The 25,291-nt window shown below is 40.9% G+C and overlaps 1 protein-coding gene and 1 non-coding gene across 33 annotated transcripts in view; one reads left to right on the forward strand and one right to left on the reverse strand.

Annotated features, from left to right (window-relative positions):
- Gm10634 (predicted gene 10634) overlaps positions 1–25,291 on the forward strand; it is a 111,271-nt gene that overhangs the window by 30,731 nt on the left and 55,249 nt on the right. For 22 of the 32 annotated variants that reach the window (XR_003948393.1, XR_003948363.1, XR_003948362.1 and 19 more), the window contains 9 exons: positions 3,161–3,231; positions 4,072–4,096; positions 6,728–6,841; positions 10,163–10,227; positions 10,911–10,935; positions 13,775–13,888; positions 16,192–16,262; positions 16,770–16,794; positions 21,627–21,740. Coding sequence is in view for 14 of the 32 variants with exons in the window: in NM_001384246.1 (NP_001371175.1) it covers positions 3,161–3,231; positions 4,072–4,096; positions 6,728–6,841; positions 10,163–10,227; positions 10,911–10,935; positions 13,775–13,888; positions 16,192–16,262; positions 16,770–16,794; positions 21,627–21,740 (624 nt within the window). In the remaining 18 variants the exon portion in view is untranslated. The remainder of the gene's footprint in view (positions 1–3,160; positions 3,232–4,071; positions 4,097–6,727; positions 6,842–10,162; positions 10,228–10,910; positions 10,936–13,774; positions 13,889–16,191; positions 16,263–16,769; positions 16,795–21,626; positions 21,741–25,291) is intronic. The other 10 variants (XR_003948385.1, XR_003948386.1, XR_003948392.1 and 7 more) reach the window with 3 other exon arrangements.
- Gm26082 lies at positions 19,977–20,105 on the reverse strand. Its single transcript, XR_003948513.1, has one exon. It is a non-coding gene; the product is annotated as a small nucleolar RNA SNORA17 (small nucleolar RNA).

The raw sequence follows: 25,291 nt of genomic DNA on the forward strand, positions 1-25,291 counted from the left end.
TGCTCTGTAAGGATTTTCTGACCTGTCTTGACTGCCTCTACACACAGTTTCAAACAGTAACAGAGTCCATATATCAGAACAAACAAGACCAAAACTATCAGACCTACCCACAAAGGGTCAATGGGAGAAAAAAGCATAACTACACAGCGAGGATCTATTGATCACTACACTGAGGTTATCATAGTTCCTTAACTTGTCCCCAAACCGGGAACCTTAACTTGTCCCAAAACCAGGAACCTTAACTTGTCCCAAAGCCTGCTTCCTGGCAACTTTATATTCGCCTCTATTTTATCCGAGGTCCTTCCCAAACTCCTGGGTTACTTTGTGCCTACTTCCTGGCAACTTTATGCTCACCTCTATTTTATCCGAGGTCCTTCCCAAACTCTTGGGGTCGCAAGTTTCACTCACCGTGAACTTACCCTGCCGGCAACCACTGACTGCTGAAAGTTCTGAACTCGGTGGGGGAGTCGGTTCCCCGTACGGGCCACCAATTGTCGCGCCTGCTCTCGACCAGCAAGAACGATGCGACCACCAGTCCTTCTAACAGCAGTTTATTCAGTCTTCATCTTTCTTCTTTCTCTTCATCAGTACCGTTCCCCAGCTGAAGAGTTCTGAATCCACGCCGGATCCTTCTCAACAGTCTGTTTCACGGGAACACTTTATTAACCGCTCCTTCCCAGTGATGCAGTTCTGAATCCTCCCTGTAGCAGGGGGTCTTCGCTCGTGCCTGAAGATGTTTCTTTTCCCGGGTTTCGGCACCACTTGTTGCGCGCCCCCAACTCGCCAGCAAGAACGACGCTGCTACAGGATCTTTCTGCACACGTTTATTCAGTCCTGTTTCTTCTTGTTTATATCTCCCTTGTTTATATCTCCCCTGTTTATATCTCCCCCTTGTTTATATCTCCCTTGTTTTTATATCTCCCTTGTTTTTATATCTCCCCTGTTTATATCTCCCCTGTTTATATCTCCCTTGTTTTTATATCTCCCCCACTAATAGTAATCCTCTCTCGAATAATAATCCTCCCCTAACCCGGGCCTCTCACTCTTTTATACTCTCAGTTCCCATCCACGCACAGCAGGCCACGCCACCTCACCAGGCACGCAGCTTCAGCTAATCAGGGCAGCAGGGGCAAATCTCCACCAAATTGGATTCACCTGTATCCTGGTACACCTGCGCAGCACTCAAGATGTTTGTGGCTTATATGAGGAAGTCAGGTGCAAGTCATATGACTTAGCTGCAGTCTCTGGCACCTTTGGGACTGCCGCCACACCCGCTCCCCACAACTAAGGTTCTCTGTATTGAAATTATTAACCTCAGAAAATTGGAGTGGCTTCACAGTGGTGGGGATAAATTATGATATAAATCTTCCACTATAATGTGTGCCTATTTTCATTTTTAACAAACATTCCCTGTCATTTTCTTACTAGGTATACTTTATTCATTAAAATGTAGGTATGTCTCGTCCATATATGTGAAGGTTTAGAGTGTGTACCTACTCCATATTGAAATTTTAAATACAAATTTATGATTTATTCTGAATTGTAGATATCCCAAATAGGTAACATTATGACCCACATCTCTTTGGAGTTAGGTATCACCCAATAAGTTGATTATTTTGTTCTGAATGACTGATCGCTATTTCAACAAATGAAGTAGAGAATCAGATGAATTAGGCTGGTGAACTAATTAGACAGTCAGTAACTATTTACAGAAATCCGTGAGCATAGTGTTCGTATATGGTGAACAAAAAGAATAGTATGCAGAGGTAATCGTTCTTCTGTGCGTGTAGAAACATGGTGCTGAAAAGATGTATTAACCCTTCCTGCTGTTTTCACGTGTGATGTGGTTTACTTATCCTGACACTGCTTCAGAGAGCTATAGCTTTCTTGATGAATTGGGCAAAACCTAAATATAAAGAGGTTCATATTTGTGAAAAGCTAATTAACCAAGATGGTAGGTTACCAGTGTACACATCAGGATGTCTCAAGTCTGTAGAAGTCCTAGGCATTATCTACTTTATGACATCAAATCCATGGTCACTTTATCACAGGACAGATACTGCTACATCACTGTCACATTTCAGCCTAGTCATTGCAAGGAAGTACCAGCACTTCTCGCCAGCTCACAGATGCTTAGGACTGGGATCCTTATCCTCACACCTGGCCTAAAGCCAACTACGAATAGAGAGATCTTTAATTGATATCTGATGGAAATACAAATGTTACCCTCAAAAGTTCAGAGACCTTGTGAGCCACAACCTGGGAGAGTGACACAAGTACTCAGAATATCTACCCAGTTTTTAGAGCCCCCATTACCCTTGGAGCAACTCTCACATAGAGCTGAGTTAGAGGACTTGAATGGCCAGCAGGATCCAGATGCTCCTCTTCCTTATCACTCTTCTTTTTAATCTGGATGCTGCAAAGCCCATGAGTACAAAAGGAGAAACGAGGCACAGGGCACTTATTATTGTTTTCCAGGAGTCAATAAATTATTGCATGTCAAAGGATGAATGGATCAATATAGTTACACCATGTCCCTTATACTAAATTCACTTCCCCAGTAAAATGTATGTGTTAAAAAGCTAAAATTCTGTGTTCTTTATGATGAATGCAGAATCAGAATGTGTCAACTGATGGAGGTTGAAGTACGCTTGTGAGATGTGATGAAGAGATTTTTCAGTCCTTTTGGGCTTCAAAATGCTTAAAGGAAATGATGATAATATGTGGTTTCATCGTGACATTTATTTTAATGAGGAGAGTGAGATGTCTTGATAGTATAGGTGCTTGTCATTGCACCTGATATTCTGATTCTAACCCCAGAACCCCAAATAATGGAAGGCGTAACTAGATACCAACAGTTGCCCTTGGATGTGCTTCCTCCCAAACTGAATACATGCACTAGGTAGTTACACATTAAACCATAGACCCTTATGTTGCTTTATATTCCCATCCTCTAGAAAGTAAAAGAAAAAAAAAAGAAAAAAAAGCTTTTTAGTTTTCTAGTCTTTGCCTATACTCACCATCAGGAAAGAGAGCCCAATAGTAAGTAGCCTAACTAAATCTAATCACATGTACTGACTCAGCATACTTTTATCGATGTCAAGATTGCTTGTGTAAATAAATGGTGCCATGAGCTGACAGTGACTTTCTGTCCCTCTAGTTTTACCTCAACAGTCTACTGTTACACCCTTCTCAACTGATGACCGTCCGTGTACAAAATCCTCATTGACCGTAAGAAACCCTCTTCCTTTATATAAGAGAACATTACTTTAATGATTCCGTCATGTTTTTATGACTATAGCACACTTGAAAAAGTAAAGTTGATTAAGTGTTTCATGTATTAAATATTTTATTTAGGAAGAGAAGGAAATGTAATTATATCAGATTGGTGATTTAACAGAACTGTATCAGGTAGTGACTTTGAGTAAGGGCAGATTGTCTTCTGGACAATAATGTTCTGCCTTCGATACCAGTATGTAAATTTCACTCAGAAGGTGGCAGGCATATCATTCATGTAGACTTGAATGTTTATATAAGCGTTTACTCCGTTTATGGCTTCTAGAGCCTGTGGTTTAGGTTGAATCTGATTATGTTCCCCAAAGATGGGTGTAGGGGAAGCATCATATGTCCTAGCATGGCATGTTCAGGTGCCAAGAAGTTAAGACATAAGGATGCATGCAAATTATTGGAGTACTTCACAAAAGGGGTTAGTATCACTAAATAGGTTTTAGCTTCACCCTATTGTAATGTAACTTGGCTAACCTTCAGTAGAAGCCAACGCATAAGGTTGCCTGATGTGGTATTTAGTCAGCAAATATGGGAAACACTCTAGTTTTTGTCACAAAGTAGGCATCTTGAGGTATTATGTGTCAGTATCACATAATATACTAATACGGAGCATTTCCCCTGAGTCTCTAATAGTCAGTAAGAGTCAGTAGATTAGTAAGAGATTAGATTAGCTCACCATACTTAGTACAATTACGTCCTGTCAAGAGGTGAACCAAAGCGTGGTACAAACAGGATTCAGTATACTCTAAGTCTCTTAAGTGTTTTCTTTCCTGTATGTTACAGGTGGGCTCCAGAAAACGCCGGAACAGTATGTATCCTGCAGTCAGTGTAGACATGTGTTAGATATGAATTGTGTTAATACTGGTTGTCTTTTGCCTGGTTGCACCACAGGGAGCAAATTGGCATGTATTGATTGAAAAATCAGATGTTTGTTCTAAAAAAAAAAAAGTGGTGCCTCCAGTGAGAAATTGTAGCCCTGTGTGTACAGCTGCTGCTTCCAGCTGTGACCTCTTTAGTTTGGTGTTTTGTGCACGAGGCTGCATTTAAACCTATCTTATCTACACAGATATCCAAGTTACTCAACCCAGTTTCCAGGGAAAACGTTTTTAAAAAAATCAGAATATCAATTTACTTATGTGTTTAAAGTTTGCCACAGTCACATGTGGTGGGTTGATTTGTATTTTTCTAGACAGATGAATAAACCAAGATTCAGAGTAAATGACAGAGATCTTTAGATATGCAGTGCATCATTAGATTTAACACAACAGAGGGCATTAAAAACAAAAAAGAAACAGGGAAGAATTTCCAGTTTTCCAACATCTGCTTGTAACTCAGTGGTACAGGAATCCCAAAGACTGCTGTGACTGCCACAGTGCTCAGAAGACCTGGGCAATGTAATTCACCTGCCTACAGACTTTATCAAGTAGGAAAGAAAAGCCCATGTTTTCGTGCAGATTACTGACTTTGAACTACACTGAAATTGGCTACATGTATATGAACTGAGGTCATGCTAGACTTGGTTGGTTCCTTCTAGTAAGACCTGGTGAAAAGCTTTAAAGTATTGATGATATTTAGCATGAACACAAAGAAGAAAACAACTAAGGCAAAGTATTCACTAAGAACTCTGGTCACCACCTAGATACTGCCCTATGCTATCTAATTTTTTAAAAAGAATACAGGATATTTTTGTTTTTGTTTTGTTTGTTTGTTTGTTTTTCTTTTTGAGTCAGGGTTACTGTGTATCCACGACTCTCCTGAAACTGACTATCCATCTGTCTGTCTATTTGTCTATCTATCTATCTATCTATCTATCTATCTATCTATCTATCTATGTATCAATCTATCTTCGTGGCCTGGACCTCACATAGTTCCATCTGCCTCTGAGTACAGTGTACTGTTAAAAAAAGAGTCAACTACCACATCCATGGAATACACATACAAAAATGAGGTACATTATATGCTCCAAGAGACTTTCCTCTCAGTAGTGGCCAGTCTCCATAATTTAAGTGTGAATACTGAAGTTATATATTCAGTAGCGAACTACATGACTCTATCATTATTTTAAGTGTTTTCTGCATAGTTCATCTATAGTGTTAGCACTTTGCTACACTGTTGTTTGATTAAGGGAAACTAGTGTGAGAATATGAACTAGCCCAGTTGTATCAGTGTCAGTACACGAGTAGGATGTCCAGGACCCAAAGTCTGTATCCTAGTTCTACATAAAATGTTCTCAGAATACCTTCATCCTATTAATACTTATCCTAGAGACGTGAAGGAAGGAGAGACACAAGTTCAAGTTCATTCTTTTCTGTATGCTAGACTAGAATAGACACCTTTCCTGAAAAAAAATTAAAAAATAGAGAAGGTCAGACTGGTGAGGGAGACATGACAAGGTATGGTGCACTCTCACTGCCTGGGAGGCAGTACAAATATCTAAGCAGAAACTAAGAAAGGCCATACAGATGGGCAGTGAGGATGTGACCTACAAAGTGATGTGAACACACACCGCCTATTATGTTACCAATGTACCAGGCTGCTGTTCTTGTCAGTTCATGGTGAGGACATGTCCAGGCTTGGATAGTTGAAGGGAAGTTTCTGTTCAGTCCATCATGTGACAACTTGGTCTTGGGTAACTTTGAAACTGAGCATTTTTTAGAAATTACTTAATGTGGTCCTCTGATCAAGAAATCACTCACTGAAAGGCACCAGTCAGGTTGAAGTTCTTAGAGGAAGACCACATATTTCTTCTACATTAGGGCCCGCCTATAGCTTCTTAGGTAAATAGGGAAAATAAATACATTCTCTGTTGCCCATGTGTAACCAACTGAAACCTCATGCTTCCTGGATGCATTCATATGTTGGTAAGTCTTCTGTCATTTAATAGACACCACAAAGCAATTCTATGTGCTTTTCCTGGAAGGGTAGCTGTGTGTGTGTGTGTGTGTGTGTGTGTGTGTGTATATGTGTGTGTGTGTGTGTGTGTAATTGTATATCCATATACATTTTTTTGAACTAAGATTCATAGGGTATCAAATATATAGCACTGTAGTGAACATCCATCACTCAGAACTGAGAGTCGATAACTTCCAGTTTTTATGTTGCTCTAAGAGTGATATGGATTCTGTTTACAAGGTACAGCACCAACATAACAGAGACCTGGTGCTCTTCTCTGTACACTGTCTCACCTACATGACCTTATGACTTACCTACACCATCAGTGTAATGCATGCTGGTGTGCAAGACTGAGTGATATTTCAAAAGCACCACTGTACCTCTGATGATGGTGCCTGAGGAATGGTTATGAGACGGAACGTGCAAACATAGACACATTACTGGTTTTCTCTGCTTTTTCGATTTGGATTTTGCTTGTTTGTTGTTTTTTGTTTGTTTGTTTTTTCAATGAAGCTGACACAACTTATCTCTGTTAATGCATTCCAAGTATTTACAATCATAAGAAATATCTATCACCAGAATGCTGCTGTTACTGTGGATACTGAAGAACATCAAGCCCCAACTTGCTCATCCACACAAACACCACAAAACAAAAGAAAAGGTACTGAGGAAATAGAATAACTCTATTAAATTATATCCAGTTGTTGTAGATCATAAGGTATGATACAAGGGAAAAAAAAGGTGACCAGCATAGAAACATTTTCTTCTGTAGATGACGTAAATTTGCATACTTCATTAGGTTAAATTCAACCACAGAATTTGAAAATGGATATAAGACTCACTGTTTGTTCTCATTGAGCAATGAGAGAGGGGAAATGAGCTCAGTCCTGTCTGTGTCACTGTCACTTCACCTGCTGCAGACAGGAACAGTTGAGCCATCCTCTCTATTACCTGTTCACAGACACCTGTAATGTGGATGGATTGAATGTCAACTGTCTCAAGAGTGACCCTGTGATTATCAAAAGTGTGGAGAATGAAGACAGACTTGAAATTAGATCACAGCATTTCTGGTCTGACCCCTTGGCAGTGGGTCCCTGGAGTGGTGTGCTACACCCTGTGCTTGGGAGGCTTAAGGGAATGGGAAAGAAGAGTAGAAACAGGGAAATGGCAGGAGGGGTAGGAGGTTTCTGTGGGTTTCTTTTTCTTTCAACAGCATCAAGGTGATCCCTGACAGGTTGTGTATTCCTGGCTTCTGGCTCTGTCATTTGAAGGCAGTCTTTCACACTTAGCACTTTTCAGTCTATGTCAGTTTGTGCCAAATGGCTGAGCCTGCCACTGTGGTTAACAGATCTCCCTCCATGGAAGCTGTGCCAAAGGCACTTTCCCAGTTTGTAGTGAAAAGGAATGTCTGTTTCAGCACTGCAGTTTGAGTATGGAGTGCAGACTTGCTGAGAACCACAGTGTAGGGAGTTTCAGGCAGAGATTCAGTGCCACAAGAGGAAAGAAAGAGAGTGCTTATGTCCAGCTCACCTTCTTGGACAGTCAAGGATATCAGCCCAAAGAATGGTGGAGTTAACAGTGGCCCTGTTTGCTACCTCAGTTTATCACCAAAGATAAACATGCTTCACAAGCGATAACCAAGAGATCTTGATCTTATCCAATTGAGGTAAGATTGAGATAAGATCCAACTGAGATAAAATGTCACCACATACAAATTGTTATGGTCCCTGTGGGTTTTTATCTTAGGGTAAACCAGTATTGATGGTGAGATACAATCCCCTCCTATGCACTCAAATGACCTATAGATAAAGGCCTTCACTGTGATCCCGATGATGTAGGATGGAGATCCTGTTCCTGTGGTGTCTTGGAAATTTTTTTTGGAGTAGTAGTAGTAATGCATTCTTGGTCCCCTTGTGACCATTTAGTCCCACTTTAAAGGACAACCACAGATTAGACTGCCAGATAGCTAACAGGGTTCTCTACCATGACCTCCCTGCAACACTAGCAATGCCCTGACAAAGACCTAATGTATGTCTTTAGCTTGTACCAGCCTATGCTCCTTAATTTGACTAGCATTCTAAGTGATTGAGTCAAGGGAGGTTAGAGGCCGACATTCATCTCAGACCTTTCGACTTAATGCGTGAGGAAAGGTTTACAACTGGCCTGTTCTTGGGGCTTTTAGAGGCATCCTTGGTTTAGCCTCCAAGATGCAGAGACTGGGTTTAAGTGTTCTCCTAACATACTGCCAATGTTCCTCAGGGTAAAAGATGCCGACTACTGCAGGTCAGTTCTTCAGGAAGCCGTCTTGCCATAGGATATTTCCTTTGTGCTGTCACTACTCCAGTCTTTCATTCTTGACATGGTCTGACCTGTCCCATCTTTCCTGGGGACATGAGATTATAATCTAAGGAATCTCTGTCCTCCTAGTAGCTTCACTATAACTTTTGTCGTAGGTTCACAGCCTAGGCTCCTCAGAAGTATGTTTGCTTTTCTCGGATTCTCCCATTCCACAGTTGGTTTCGGCCTTTTTAAATAAGATGTATCTGTATAGTGTCTATCTGCTTCTGAACCCTGAGTCAGAGATACAGGATTCAACTTCCAGTCCCACCTTTTCAGTCTTCCCTCTTATCACCTCTTACCCCATCCTTCTCTAGCCACTTCTCATTTTTCTTGGTTGTCATGTTGTCTCTGGACTATATGTCTGCCAACTATGGAAGCATCTGTACTCCCTTTCAACTGTTGCATTATTGTTGATGCTGCAAACTTGTTCACCCAGTGTGACCTAACTCCCAACCATGTCTCCAGCCTCGGCCTGGGGTATATCTTAGGTCTTTCTCTATTCACTAAATGTTTCCTCTTCACAAAGCTCATTAGATTGACAAGATTACTGGAAGAGAACAGAAAAGAACCTTTCTCAAGGAAAGCGTGCCAGGATATGCAGTGTCATTAGGCCATCTGGGTTAGACCTTTACTCTATGAACAAAGGTCAAAGACTGCTGGTGGGCAGCAAAGGCTGAAGAGGGACTAGTGATTATCCTGTGCTCAAAAGTCATCTCAGGAACTGTTATCTCTGATTTTTATCATAAGATTTGTGTTGTGGGACCAGTGAGATAGCTCAAAAGTAAGGCACTTGCTGTAAAGACTGAAGACAGGAATTTGAACCTAGAACCTATATGGTTTACTGAAAGAACTGGGTACAAAAGGTTCACCTCTGCTGGATGGACAGCCAGTTACTGAGCCTCCCAAATAGAAGAAATATTAAAAAAAAAGTTTTTGAAAGATTTATTTCATTGTTACATTATGTAACAGATTCTTTCAAATTACTTTAGATTATCGTTTCCTAGAGAGCAAATTCTGTTCCTCACTTTACTATAGTGTCTGCTTAGATCCATCACAACTCAAAAACCAGGTCAATGCTGATGACAAATACTTTTTGTAATCAAGCTCCTACTCATTGATCAGGGACACAGAACAGACTTGGGAGTTGTCCTGTGACCCCCAAGCCAGAATATCAGAGTATTTGAGCTTGCAAATGAAGAGCACCTGTGCCAAGTTTTTGTTACATTTTCTACCAATAAGGATTTAGGAATAAAGGCTTTCCTTATGAGGTTGACTATGTAAAGTGATACAGAATATAGGTTTTACATTCTAACCAATCAAATCCACTTGTTATTCTGTAGTTAGAAACAGCCATTATGTTTTGGAGAACATAGGATGAATAATGGGAGTTGTGGTTAAGAAAAATCATGTTCTGAAAAAATGACAGTACTTGGGGCAAGTTTCTTTTGCTTGTTCCCAACAAGTTCTCTCCAAATCCTTTCTTTGCCTCCATTTACCTTCCCAGAAGACAGTCCAGCTTTATCCCAACTACCTCGTTTCCTACATTTAGTTACATATACTAAGTCCATGCACTTTTACCCACATCAATAAATAATAACCAGTGCCCAGAGCTGACTGTTACTCTGTGTTCCCCTACTGTTAGCTAAATGTGGTGATGGTTCACCTTCAGAAGAGGACGAGGAAAAGTCATCACTGAGGAGGGTTAAGGTAAGACGGGCTTTCCTTCCTCTAAGGAAGAAAGCTTATCTCATTGGTTCCCTTATATATCAGTGGGTATCACATTGGAGTCATGACACTAGCCAGAAGCATCATGGGTAATAGAGCATTTACTTAGGAAGAGGATGGAATGGAGGAACTGTACCAACTTGGTCTTAATTCAGCACATCACAATGTGGTGCAACTTTATGTACTGAATTATGAGGCTAATCGCTTTCAAGTGGGTTTCTCCAGTTTATCCTAGTCCTCATGTTTGAAAGAATATACCAACTGAACACTCTCCACCCACATGCTAGACACCGAAAGCTTCTAATGCATCAAACTTTGGGTCATGTACTCAAGTTAGTTCTAAACCCTGGGCGCTAGTAATAGAATATGGATTACTGAAAATACAAGTTTTCATATGTGATAGAGATTTTGGGATCCTCTAGAGGCCCGACAGGTTTGTTTGGTCTACCTATGAATCAGAAAAAGTATGAAAGATACTGGTTTTGTCACAAGTACAAAGCACCATATAATTTGTGGCAACCTCAAATAATGTATCCATTAATATAGTCATCACTTGACTGTGATTTTTTTATCCTTACTGCAATTACAACACATATATCAAAAACTTTGTATATATTTCCCTGCATGATTATGGAATATAATGTATTTTTCCCCCTCAATTGCAGGTAGTTTCTAAAAGAAGCAGACAGAGTACGTATTGCGGAATTACTAAGATAAGAATTGTTGTAAACACTAGTTGTGTTTTGTCTGATGCAACACTGTGATCTAAGATGGTAACTGATAATTAAAATTATGGTTCTCATTGTGTGTGTGTGTGTGTGTGTGTGTGTGTGTGTTTGTGTCTGTCTTGTGTGTGTGTGTGTGTGTATGTGAGAGAGAGAGAGGGAGAGAAAGAGAGAGAAAGAGAGAGAATGTTTTAACAAAAAAGGAGAAGAAAAAAACTTATGGATATATCTGTGGTCATTGAGCTCTTCAAGGTACAATAATCCCTATGAAAGAGTTACAGCATTTACGATTTGCCTGCACGATATCAAATCTATAAGGATCTCAAGTACTATCCTGACTGCTGTAGTGGGTAGAAGTCCTAGACTGTGACATTTACCAGCCAGCAGTCAGTTTTGAAAAGTATAGAAGCACACATACTTATTTTCAGGTGACAGGGCCTAAAAATGAAACACAGTGCACGGGAACAGAAATGTAGAGTGGTTGTGTCCCAATTGGGTTTCCCATGGTTCGTTCTAATAAGGTCAAGAGAAAGGCTTAAGGGGTAGACCATATTAGCATGGACAAAGGGCAAACCAATTTAGGCACATGGTCAAGTATTTTGATCAGTGCTGTCTCATTCTTTAGGGAATTTAGGAAATTTTAGTTTATGAGACAGGTGTGTGTGTGTGTGTGTGTGAACTTTCTGGCCCACATCTCACACAGCTCCACTTGCCTTAGCCTGTTGAGTGCTGTTACTTATTAAGGGAGTACACTACCATACCCAAAGTGAATATACCTTTAACAGTCAGGTACACTCTATGCTCCAAGAGTTTTATCTCTGAATGATAGTCAGTCTCCACGTTCTTAATGTTAATACTGAGTAGATACATATTTTTAGCAGTGAAGCATGTAACTCAATATTATTTCAAGTGTTTTCTGCATAGTGCAACTACAGTTTCAGTACTTTGGTATGCAGTAGTTTGATTAAAGGGAGCTATTGTACTAATATGGACTGGAGCTTCAGCCCAGTTGTCTCAGTACATATTTAGCATGTCAGGACCCAAAGGTTGTATCGTAGTTCTACGTAAAATGTTCTCAGGATAGCTTCATCCTATTAATACTTATCCTAGAGAAGTGAAGGAAGGAGAGACACAAGTTCAAGTTCATTCTTTTCTGTAAATTACATGCTAGACTAGAATAGAGAATTTTCCTGAAAAAAAAAATAAAATAAAAAAACAGAGAAGGTCAGACTGGTGAGGGATGTATGACCAGGTATGGTGCACTCTCACTGCCCTGGAGTCAGTACCCATATCTAAGCAGAAACTAAGAAAGGCCATACAGATGGGCAGTGAGGATGTCACCTGCAAACTGATGTGAACACACACCGCCTATTATGTTACCAATGCACCAGGCTGCTGTTCGTGTCAGTTCATGATGAGTACATGTCCAGGCTTGGCTAGAGTAACTTTGAAACTGAGCCTTTTCTTTTGGAAAATACCTCAATGTGGTTTTCTGATCAACAAATCACTCACTGAGAGGCACCAGTCAGGTTGAAGTTCTTAGAGGAAGACCACATATTTCTCCTAAGCTAGGGGCCTCCTATAGCTTCTTATGTAACAGGGAAAATAAATGCATTAAAAAAAAAAAGAATTGGAATCACAGGACTTGAGCCACCAAAGCTTAGTCCTTCCTTGCTTCATAACATACAAAAAGATTAGTATCAAATTCTTTTAACAATTTTCTGAACTGTCCCACATGGAATATGAATAAAGTATACAAATGTATGGAAAGGTAGATAGAAATAAATATATTTACCTTACATGAAGAAAAATAAAGACATTCTCTATTTCCATTTGTAACCATCTGAAACCTCACCCTACCTAGATTCATTCATATGTAGATGACTCTTCTGTCATTTAATAGCCACCAGAAGACAATTTTATAATATAAGTGCTTCTTTGAGGACTAACTTGTTCAACTGTCTGTGGATATACACTTGTAAATGAGTAACCAATTAAAACCTCACCCTACTTAGATGTATTCATATGCATCTCATTCTTCTGTCATATAGCAGTGTTTTTCCTTGAGGGCTAGCTTGTATGTGTGTGTGTGTGTGTGTGTATACACTTGTGTATGAGTAACCAGCTGAAACCTCATTCTACCTAGATTTGTTCATATGTAGCTGGCTCTTCTATCATTTAACAGACACCACAAAGCAATATATACTTGCATATCCCTATCTTTTTAACTGAGAATTGACATAGGAGTATAACTATGTCTAACATCATAGTGAACACAACTCAGAAATGAGAGAGAGCATAAACTACACTATATAAAAGTAAAATATACTATATCATTACACTATACATATGAACAAAATATACTATATAAATTACACCTTATTTACAAGTGTTTTATAAAACATAGTGCATATGTACTTTGTACTCATATATTTTGCAATGAAGCCTCATAGGGAGTCAAATATAAGTATCCTAGTGAAAACCACACAGGAGTGAATGAGTATATAAATGTCACTTTGTTTATATTGCTCTAAGAGTTAATTGGATTCTATTTACCAGGTACAGCACCAACATAACAGAGCGCTGGTTCTCTTCTCTGTACATTGTCACACTGACATGAAGTTATGACTTACCTACACCATCAGTGTAATGCATGCTGGTGTGTATAATACACCACTGTAGCTCTGATGATGGTGCCTGAAGAATGGTCATGACATGGAACGTACAAACACAAAACCACTGCTGATTGCCTCTGTTTTTCTGCCATGAAGCTGACATCATTGTCTCTGTGAATGCATTCCCAGGCTCACCTTTCTTGAGAAATAAGTTTCGGAGGGGCACTCTTCTCCCAGTGGATGCTGCACAATGTGACTTCACAGATAAAAGTTATAAAGGAAAACCACAAGACAACCTAGAAGGTACAGTGGAAATGAAAGCCTGAATCATGTTTCATAGTTGTAGAGCATACTGTTAAGATACATGAAAAACTGTAAATATACTAGTACTTTTCTATGTAGATCCTATTAATTTTCATATTTCATTAGTTGAGAGTCACCACAGAATTTGAAAATGGATATAAGACTCACTGTTTGTTCTCATTGAGAAATGAGAGAGGGGAAATGAGCTCAGTCCTGTCTGTGTCACTGTCACTTCACCTGCTGCAGACAGGAACAGTTGAGCCATCCTCTCTATTACCTGTTCACAGACACTTGTAATGTGGATGGATTGAATGTCAACTGTCTCAAGAGTGACCCTGTGATTATCAAAAGTGTGGAAAATGAAGACAGACTTGAAATTAGATCACAGCATTTCTGGTCTGACCCCTTGGCAGTGGGTCCCTGGAGTGGTGTGCTACACCCTGTGCTTGGGAGGCTTAAGGGAATGGGAAAGAAGAGTAGAAACAGGGAAATGGCAGGAGGGGTAGGAGGTTTCTGTGGGTTTCTTTTTCTTTCAACAGCATCAAGGTGATCCCTGACAGGTTGTGTATTCTTGGCTTCTGGCTCTGTCATTTGAAGGCAGTCTTTCACACTTAGCACTTTTCAGTCTATGTCAGTTTGTGCCAAATGGCTGAGCCTGCCACTGTGGTTAACAGATCTCCCTCCATGGAAGCTGTGCCAAAGGCACTTTCCCAGTTTGTAGTGAAAAGGAATGTCTGTTTCAGCACTGCAGTTTGAGTATGGAGTGCAGACTTGCTGAGAACCACAGTGTAGGGAGTTTCAGGCAGAGATTCAGTGCCACAAGAGGAAAGAAAGAGAGTGCTTATGTCCAGCTCACCTTCTTGGACAGTCATGGATCTCAGCCCAGAGAACAGTGACACTAACAGTGGTCCAGTTTGCTACCTCACTTTATCACCTCAAGATAACATCCTGCAAACGTGCTTGGGGATCTGGTCTTGTCAGCTTGACTCTTGAGATTAATGGTCACAGTGCCCACAAACTATTATGGTCATTTCGGAGTTTTATTCTATGGTAGAGCCGATCTCTCTGCTGGTGGATGGCCTTCTGTGCACTCAAATGACCACTTCTACTATGGTCCTAATGATGCAAAATAAGCAAATTCTGTCCCCGTAGCTCCTTAGTTTTATCAGAGTGCTGTCTTCTTGGTATGCATATCTTTAGCTTGGAACAGCCTATGCTACTAAATTTGACTAGCATACTAAGTGCTTGAGTCAAAGGAGGTTAGAGGTAGACATCTGTCTTGGACCCTGTGACTTAATGGGAGAGAAAATGTCTGTATTCTGCCCCAACTTTGGTGCGTTCTGAGGTATTCTAGGTTCATCCTCTGAGATGCACACGGTGGATTCAAGAGTTCCCTTATATTACTGCCTATGTTCCTCAAGATAAAGGACATTGACTCCTGGGATTCAGCCCCCCTGGCACCTATCTGACCACAGGATTTGCCTGTTTGTGTGCTGTCACTACTTGAGTGTCTCACTCTTGGCATGGTCTGACCCATGTGTACATGTGGTTATAATCTAAGAAGTCTTTTTCCTCAAAATGGGTTCATTATAGTTTTTAGTAGGCTTATAGCCTAACCCCATCAGGATATTACTTCTCCTGGATTCTCTCAGTATGCAGAGTGGTTTGGTACCAAATTTCAGTAATGCTTATAGGCTTAATGAACATTGTCTATGGACCAGATTGTGAACCATGTGTGTCTGAGACACAGGATTCTGCTTCTAACTCCCTCCCTTTTCAGTCTTTCCTCTTATTACTTCTTGCCCTATTCTTCTCTATCCACTTCCTCCTCTTTGGTAATTGCCACGTTGTCCTGTGATCCCGTTTCTTGTTACCTTATTGTTGACGTTGTATACTAGAACACACTGTCTACACAGTGTGGCCTAACCCAGTCATGTCTCCATCCTCAGCCCTGGGATAACTAGGTCTTTTTGTATTCACTAAATGTCTCTCCCTCACAAAGCTCATGAGACTGACAAGATCACTGGGAGAGAACTGAACAGAACCCTTCTCAGATACAATATGACAGGAAAAGTCTTAGTATGGCATCTGAATCAGACCTTTACCACATGGACAGGTACATCCTCGTTTGTCTTTAGGTCTTCCCTCTGTTTAACTTGCCTTATGAGCAAACAGTCCAGCAGCAGCAGAACCATATTGTTCATCAGGTTTAGTAACATGAATTAAATTCCTACACTTTTTCCCACATCAAGTAAAGCCCAGTGTAAACAATAAGCAGTACTGTTCACTTCTTGTCCCCCTAGTGGTAGCTCAATGTTCTGATGGTGCAGCTTTGCCAGTGGACAAGGGGAAAGGAGCAGTGAAAATGGTGGAGGTAAGAAGGCCTTTCCTTTCTCTCATCTAGAAAACTTACTTTAATGGTCCCCTTATGGTTCAGTGGGTATCACAAATGAATCCTGACACTGATCAGGTATATGACCTTTTAAAGTTTCTCATGTTTTAAAGATCTCACTGGCTGAGCATTTAATATGCATATCCTGGGCACATGGAGCTTTCTTTCATAGGTCACAGAAACAGGAAACTTCTTAATGAAAAATACAAGTTTTCACAGATGGTATGTGATATAGTTTAGGGACTTTTTCATAGAGGCCAGACTCTGCCTTTGAAACATGAAAAAACATGTGAAAGGTCTTTTTCATGAAGTACAGAGCTCCAGCTCTTCTGTTTCATCACTAAATAATGGATCCATTAACATAATCTCCACGTGATTGCTCCTTTCTATCTTGACTGCAACTAGAAAATGCCAATGGAAAGACCAAAGACTTTAGCAGGCACTACTCAACAGGATCTAAGCTTTAAAATATTTCATTTTCAATTACAGACAACATCGAAAAAACGAAGATGTGGTATGTATTATGGAATCACTCTCTAAGACACATTTTTGATGGTAATTATGTAATACTTTGTCTTTTGTGTGATGGACAACTGTGATCCTAGCTGCTTATTGATGATGTTATTGTTGTTGTTGTTGTGTTTTTTAAAGGATTTTTTAAAGCATTGTAAGTCATAAATAATGGCCATGTGTCTGTGGTTACTGTGTTCAACTGTGATTCCTTTATTTTAAAAGGAGTCTTTGTTCATCAAGGCATGTCTAAATCTTTTTTTCCCCCAGAAAAAGACCCCAATTATCCAAACCACTTTCTAGTAGAAAATTTATAAATTAAGAAATCATAATACAGTTTAGCTACAAAAATATGCTCAAACTTCATCAGTGACATGCAAGGCCAGGCTGTATGCTTGTATTCCTTCATAGATGAAAGAACCTGAGTTCAGGGATGATTCTGAGACTCCATAGATGTACATATCAAGAGACACTTATTACCCAATCAAGAAAAGTTTCAACTTCTGGCATCTGCCTTGCCACGAGACAAATTGATAGGGCTTTGAAACTCTACCCTGGCTGCTGCAGAAGTCAGAAGCCCATGGTAGTGTGTCATTCAGCAGGCAGCCGACAGGCACAGCTCTGGAAGGTAGAGAAGCACACGCTGCTTTTCAGGTGACCGAGCCTGGAAATTAAATTCTGTACATGGAAAAGTGGGGGTGGCTATGTCCCAACGGGGATTCTCCAGTAAGCTCTGGAGAAATGCTTTAGCAGACTAGATAACATCAGAATGGGCACAAAGAGCCACACAGTTTAGGAGCAGTGTCCACTAAGAATTCCAGTCTTCATTAGCTTGATCTATGCTGGATCATTACTCCAGCAATACTTTTCATTTCTTATTTTGTATTTTATTTTTAATATCATTATATTAATTTTGATAAGATAATGCAATTTGTTTTGTCATATTTATCCCTTATAACTCTCTACACATACTCATTCTCCCTTTTCAATTTTTCTTAAATGCATATCCTTAAAAAACCTTTCTAGTCCAATTTATGCCAAACATGTATAGGGGCATCCATTGACAGTTGGGTTGACCTTCAGGGGCAATATCTTTAATTAAAACTGCCCTTCTCTCAGACAAAAGCCATAAACTACCAATAACTTCTTAATTAGGTATGAGAAGGGCTTCTGAACCTCTTCCCTTCAAGCCACAATATTGTCTTCCTTGACTTTGTGAAGGTCCTATATGAGCATCCAGCAATATACATTTAAAGGAGAGCTAGACTCTGAACATCAAGGATACTTTGTCCTGGGTAGTTAAATTCCATGTTGCCTTTTCTATTTTCTTCTCCGTGGGTTTACATAGTCATCAGAGAAGAGTGTCACCAGATATCCTCTTGTCCACGTTTGTATGTCTTCATGCTTACGCTTTCACCAGTAAGGTGATGGGTTAAGAGGAGCTATTATGGGTTAGAACAGGTAGCTTCGTTGGCTTAGTTCATACCTATCATATCCAAAACCCTGAGTTTCATCCCAAGTATTCCATATAATGCATCCATGATGGCACAATCTGCAATCCTTGGTTTAGAGTTTTAGATGCAGAAAAGTCTAAGTTCAAGGTCATCTCTTTCTTTTTTTAATTTTGTTATTGTTTTTTTTGTGTGTGTGTGTGAATTTCACATCATACACCCCAATCCCACTTATCTCCTCTTCCCATTGTACCTCCCCTCCACCCTTGCTCTAACACACAACAAAGAAAAAATATTGTGGAAGTTGTAGTGTGTCAGTGTGTTCCACAGTACACCCTTTTGCCTATACTTCTTTGCTTACAAATATTCATTGTAATGGCTTATTGATCTGATAAATGCTCCTGGCTTCTGATACTCTATCTGAGGTTCCATTACTGGAACATACAGTTTATCCTCTGGGATAATCTATTGTTGCTGAGTGTCCTGGAGATCCTGATGTTTTGTATCTATAGGACCAGCCACTTCATGCATGTCAGCAGTTCATTGATGGGGTAGATGTTGGGTTGAGCCAATTCTAAGTCCTGAAGGCCTGGCAGGTCACTAATCTGTTCAGCCTCCCAGCTGTCCCCCTCTACCACACCCAGGGACAGCTCACCAGAAAGCCCTGCAACCAGAGCTAGCTCTATCCTGCTGTCCAGGTAAGGTACAAAACCCCTCTCCCAAGTGTTGCAGTTAGTGAGGGACATGGTCAGTTCTCCCACTCTCATGACCTGAGGTGGGGGCAGATGTTCCACCTGCCTTAGATGGCAGAAGAGCAGAGAGGAGGGAGGGTGGCATCTCTCCATTTTCTACACCACAGTCCATCAGACGAGAAAGTAGGGTTGGCTCTCCTGCATTCACACGTTCCAGGCTGTCTTACCTGCAAGTCCCTCATGCAGGGCCAGCTCTACTGTGCTGTCCAGGCAAGGTACAGGATCTGCTCTCCTGAGTGCTGCAGCAAATGTAGGGGCAGGGATAGCTCTTCTGCTTTCATGACCCCAAGGCCAGCTCTTCCACCTGCCATAGATGGTAAGGAGGGAGAGGGAGGAAGGGTATCTCGCCCTCATCCACACCACTATATGGGAGGTGAGTAGAGCCAGCTCTCTAATGCTCCTGTCCGCAGCAGTGGCTCACAGTCTTCAGCCATCAACATGTCCCCGGGCAGTGACCCACACCAGAGACATTTGCCTGGCCTTTGGTGGTAACAGATCCCTGATGCTGCAGGGCCAAGGTGGCAGCACGGACCAGGACCCCACCGTGTTCCCAGGTAGCATCTCTGACTACTCACATCAGGCTGCTCCTCATTACCCTCAAGTCTCCGGTTCAGCCTCTCTTCATTGTGCCCACATCCTTCTGTTTCTCGTTCTCTTCTACTTCTCTACCACTAACTAGCTCCTCTTAGTGGTGCCCAGTGTCTCTGAATGTCTAGGATCATCTCAGGAGTGGTCCCTAGTGTGTATGTCCCACTTGTGTGTTATGACACTGGGATTAGCTCCCTGTCCAGGCTTCATGGCACTGGTCTGGTGGTCATCACAGGCTTGCTTCTTGCCCAGCTGCCTGAGTGGCCCAATATGAAGGTCATCTATCTCTGGCTCACACCAGCCCAGGCCCGCAGTCCCACATGGAGTTCTGTCTGGGCCTGAGCATTGGTGCTGGCACTAGAATGATGCTCATCTCAGACTCACTGTTTTCAGTGAATGTTGGACTACTAATCATTCACATGTTCATAAGTCAAAACACTGAGTATAGACATAGCTTCTCTCTTCTCTGCCACCTGCTGACACACAAGTGACATAGCAGTCACATCTGCAGTGCCTCGGTCTTCCTTTTTTCATAATGAATTTTAAGCCAGCCTAGGGTAGATGCCTTTTTCTTCATCACCGTTGTCATCATCATCACTAGAAATGACTAATGATAACGACAAGGACGACGACAACAACAACATATCTGCAAAAGGTCTATTGATGGAAGGAGAGTTTGTAGGAACTAATCTTCCCCTTGGTAGGATGACCACATTCCTGGATAGACACAAGCCCATGAACATATGATTGGCACTAACTGAACTTGGTAGGTTATTAGAATAAAATGAAAAGGACTTGAAGTAGGTAAGGAGTGGAGAGATAGAAATGTAGCCAGGAGGAGTTGGGGTGTAGGGTTGGAATAAATAGGATCAAAATACATTTTATGGAGTTCTCAATTAAGAAAATATTTTATTAAAAATTTTGATGAGGAAACGATAAGCAGACCCAATGGACACTCATTCCTTGTGTAGCCACGTACTCACCTCACGTCAACTCATGTTGAGGGTTTACACAAGTTTGACCAACTTTCTTTGTCCAACCTTCACGTGACAACTTGATTTAGAATGACTTGGAGTCAGAGGCATCACAGAAGAGATGCAAGCATAAATTGCCTATCGGTGTGGGTATTTGATGGTCACTGACTGAGAGGAGCCTGACAGGCTAAAGACACTGGATAAAGGATCTATTCTATTTGCTGGTTAAGAGCCCTTCTACAAACTTGGAAATTCATATATTGAGTCAGAAATCAAAGGCAGAGCATCTATTTCTTTGGTTATTTCTGTCAGGGAGTATTGCCAGGGCATTATGGCTAAAACTAGAGATTAAAAAACCAGAGAAGATATATTCTCCTTAACTTCCAAACTATAGTGATATAATATATTCTGCATAAGCTGTCAAATATTCTCAATAAGAAAAAAAAAAAACGAAAAGCAAACAGTCACTGGCACTGTTGATGTCAGTCACTTCCTTCAAACAGCCACTGGCACTGTCATACATCAGTCACTTCCTGCTCAGGATTCATCCTTGCTGTCTAATGGGACTATCCTCACATTCCACAAGACCACAGGGCACGTGTGCAGTCCTGTGCTTTTCACTGTGAGTTAGCACTATATGCTTATCTTGTACACCAGAAAGTTTTCAGTGGGTCAATATGAAACTTCAAGTTTACTGGCACAACGATGTGATCACAGAGGGAATGCAGGAATGTATGACTCTGTGTTGTGATGCTCTAAATGGGATTTGAATGCTGCCTATCGGGCACTATACCAACAACATGTCATCAGGTTGTGCCTCTCTCTCCGTTGTTTTACCTAAATTATTATAGACTTTACCTACAACATCATGTGGTACATAGTAGACTTTATCTCCATAGTCATGTGATGTACAGTAAATTATACACTAAATTCAGTGATCTTCCTGCAGTGCCATCTTAATTACAGTGTCTTACCTAAAGAGAAATACGGTCAAATGTACACTCAACTCTTCTCAGTTTCCTGTTTGTTCGACATGAAGCTGACATAACTCTTCCATAAATGTATTTCCAGTTTCTGCAATCTTAAAGCTATTTTCTCGAAAGCGTGTTGTGGCCCCCCTTAAAGAGAAAAGACCTCAAGTACTCCCTGGCACCTCCAAAGAAACAGCACCCGTTACAACAGAAGGTACTGTGGGAATTCAGTAATTCCGTTCAATTACATAATTCTATGTAAAAGTTTTGCTGTAGCTTTTAATATGTGAATATTGTTAATTTATCTAGTTCATCAGTAGGAATACAAACACGAATTTAAAGATGCAGTTAACTGTCATCTTTGCTTTTCATTAACTAATGGCAAACCAGAGGAAAGCTGAGACTTACCTTGTATGACTACTCATGGCTTCTCCCGCAGTAGGCATGAATGACTGAGCTGCATGTCAGTCAGTTTGGTCCAGACATGGATGACAGAGATGTGGAAAGTCTCAAGAATGAGGATGAAATTTGAATTAGATAAAGGCATTCCCAGTCAGGTCCATTGAGAGACAGCCCTAGGAGTAGTCATCTTACAACTTGTGCTTGGGAGACAAAGGGAGTGGGAAAGACCATTAAGGACAGAGAAATATGTGAAGTTTCTGTGCATTTTCTCCTTCAAATGTATACTAGTTAACAGTGGCAAGGTTGAGTGTGCTGTGCTTCTGGCTCAGGTATTTAGAGGCTGTATTTCTTGGAACACTTAGACCTTCCAACCTCTGCCATGCCTAACACCCTAGTGTGGGACTCTTGGTTTTTTAATTAATTAATTATTTTTACACTCCATATTGTATTCCCAGTCCATCCCCCGACTGTTCCACATCCCATACTTTCTCCCCACCCCACCCCAGTGCCTCCATGTGGATGTCCCCACCCCCCACTCCACCTGACCTCCAAACTCCCTAGAGTCTCCAGCCTCTTGAGGATTAGATACATGATCTCTGAATAAACACAGACCCAGAAGCCCTCTACTTTATGTATGTGTGTTGGTGGCCTCATATCAGCTGGTGTATGCTGTCTGTTTGGTGGTCTAGTGTTTGAGAGATATCGGGAGTCCAGAATAACTAAGACTGTTCATCCTCCTACAGGATCGCCCTTCTCCTCAGCTTCTTTCAGCCTTCCCAAATTCAACAACAGTGGTTATCTTGCCATTTATCAATTCTTAATCTTAGAGCATGAGCCATTGGAGTTCTGTTTAGGAAATTTCCTCCTGTTCTAAGAGTTCAAGGGTTTTTCCCACTTTCTCTTCTATTAGATACAGTATATCTGGTTTTATGTTGAGGTCCTTGATCCACTTGGACTTGAGCTTTGTGCAAGGTGATAAATACAGGTCTATTTTCATTTTTCTACAGACAGACAGACAGTTGAACCAGCACCATTTATTGATGATGCTTTCTTTTTTCCATTGTATATTTTTGGCTTCTTTGTCAAACACCAAGTGTCTGTAAGTGTGTGGTTTTGTTTCTGGATCTTCAATTCTATTCCATTGATCAACATGTCTGTCTCTCTACCAATACCATGCCAGGTATTATCACTATTGCTCTGTAGTAAAGCTTGAGGTCAGGGATGGTGATTCCACCAGCTGTTCTCTTATTGTTAAGAATTGTTTTCATTATTTTGGGTTTTTTGCCTATCCAGATGAATTTGAGAATTGCTCTTTCCATGTCTTTGAAGAATTGTGTTGGGATTTTGATGGGGATTGCATTGACCCTATAGATTGCCTTTGGTGGGATGGCCATTTTTACTATGTTAATCCTGCCAATCCATGAGCTTGGGAGATCTCTCCATTTTCTAAATCTTCTTTAATTGCTTTCTTGAGAGACTTGAAGTTATTGTCATACAGGTCTTTCACTTCCTTGGTTAGAGTTAACCCAAGATATTTTACATTATTTGTGTCTTTTGTGAAGGGACTTGTTTCCCTAATTTCTTTCTCAGCCTGTTTATCATTTGTATAAAGGAAGGCTACTGATTTATTTGAGTTAATTTTATATCTGGCCACTTTGCTGAAGTTGTTTGTCAGCTGGAGAATTTCTCTGGTAGAGATTTTGAGGTCGCTTATGTATACTAATATATGATCTGCAAATAGTGATACGTTTATTTCTTCTTTGCCAATCTGTATCCCCTTGATCTCTTTTTGTTGTCTTATTGTTCTAGCTAACACTTTGAGTACTATGTTGAATAGATATGGGGAGAGTGGGCATCCTTGTCTTCTCCCTGATTTCAGTGGGATTGCTGCAAGTATGTCTCCATTTAATTTGATATTGGCTGTTGGTTTGCAGTAAATTGCTTTTATTATGCTTAGGTATAGGCCTTGAATTCCTGATCTCTCCAATAGTTTGTTATAACTCTCCTTGGAAATTTTATTGGGCTGACTTTCCAGAAGTAGTGACAAACTACTCTTAAAACAAACAAAAACAAAAAACCCAAAAACAAATTAAAAAAAAAAACCACAAAAAGCCATCCTGCAGTGGTCTGAATGACTCCATAGACTCCTGTGATTGAGTATGTGGCCCATACAGAGGGGCGCTATTAGGAGGTGTGGCCTTGTTGGAGTAGGTGTGCCCTTGCTGAGTAAGAGTATCAATGTAGAGGTGGTCCTTGAGGTCTCAGATGCTCAAACTAGGCCTAGTGTGTCACTCACTTCCTATTCACTGCGTGCCAATCCTGACATAGAACTCTCAGCTCCTTCTCTAGCACCATGTCTGCCTGTATGCTGCCGTTTTTCCTGCCACGATGATAATAGACTAAACCTCTGACACTGTGTAAGCCAGCCCCAATGACATGTTTTGCTTTATAAGAGTTGCCATGGTTTTGGTATCCCTTCATAGCAATAGAACCCCTAGTTAAGACACATCTTTAGCAAAGGAAGGTTGACTTTGCCATGAAAATTGAGTTTGGAGCCCATAATTGTGAAGCAGCAGATGGAGGCAGAAACTTAAGGGAGAGTGATATTGCAGCCATACCTTAGAAGCAAAGGAAAATGAGTGAATGTCCTCTGTTGACTTTTTTCCTCTTATATGGCCCAGGATTCCATCCAAGAGAATGATTGTACCTAAGGAAACAGTTCTTCCCAACATGACTTAATCTAATCAAAATAAACACCAAGGCCATGGCTGAAGGACTTAGATCTCATTAGTTGACAGCTGAGATTAAGCATCATGGAACCAGCCAAGTGTTGTTTTCACTTTGTGTATTAGCCTGTCTAGGAGTGGGCTTATCTGATAGGAAACAACTTTCTTTCCTCACAAGCACCTGCAGGTAATAAATATCTTACAGTGTGAACCCAATGCTGCAGGAGAAGCAGGGCCTCTCCCTTGTTCTTCAGGTCTTGTAGCAGCACTCCCTTTCTTCCTTGTGCTTTACATGCTCTCCACAGGGTGGGGTGGCTTCTCATTCTGTCAAAATCCCCTAAACTGCAATGTCTTTGGAACAAGGGCTTAGTATATGACCTGTGATGGTTTGTATATGCATGGCCCAAGGAATGGCACTATTAGAAGGTGTGGCCCCATTGAAGTAGGTGTGGCCTTGTTAGAGTAGGCATGTCAATGTGGGTGTGGTCTTAAAGACTGTCATCATAGCTGCCTGGTGCTAGCCGCCTTCAGATGAAGATATAGAACTCTGAGCTTCTCTTGTGCCACGCAGGCCTGGATGTTGCCAAGCTCTCACCTTGATGATAATAGGCCAGAATCTGAACCTGTAAGTCAGTCC

This window comes from Mus musculus, chromosome 9 (genome assembly GCF_000001635.26).
Source record: "Mus musculus strain C57BL/6J chromosome 9, GRCm38.p6 C57BL/6J".
In the NCBI taxonomy this organism is placed as follows: domain Eukaryota; kingdom Metazoa; phylum Chordata; class Mammalia; order Rodentia; family Muridae; genus Mus; species Mus musculus.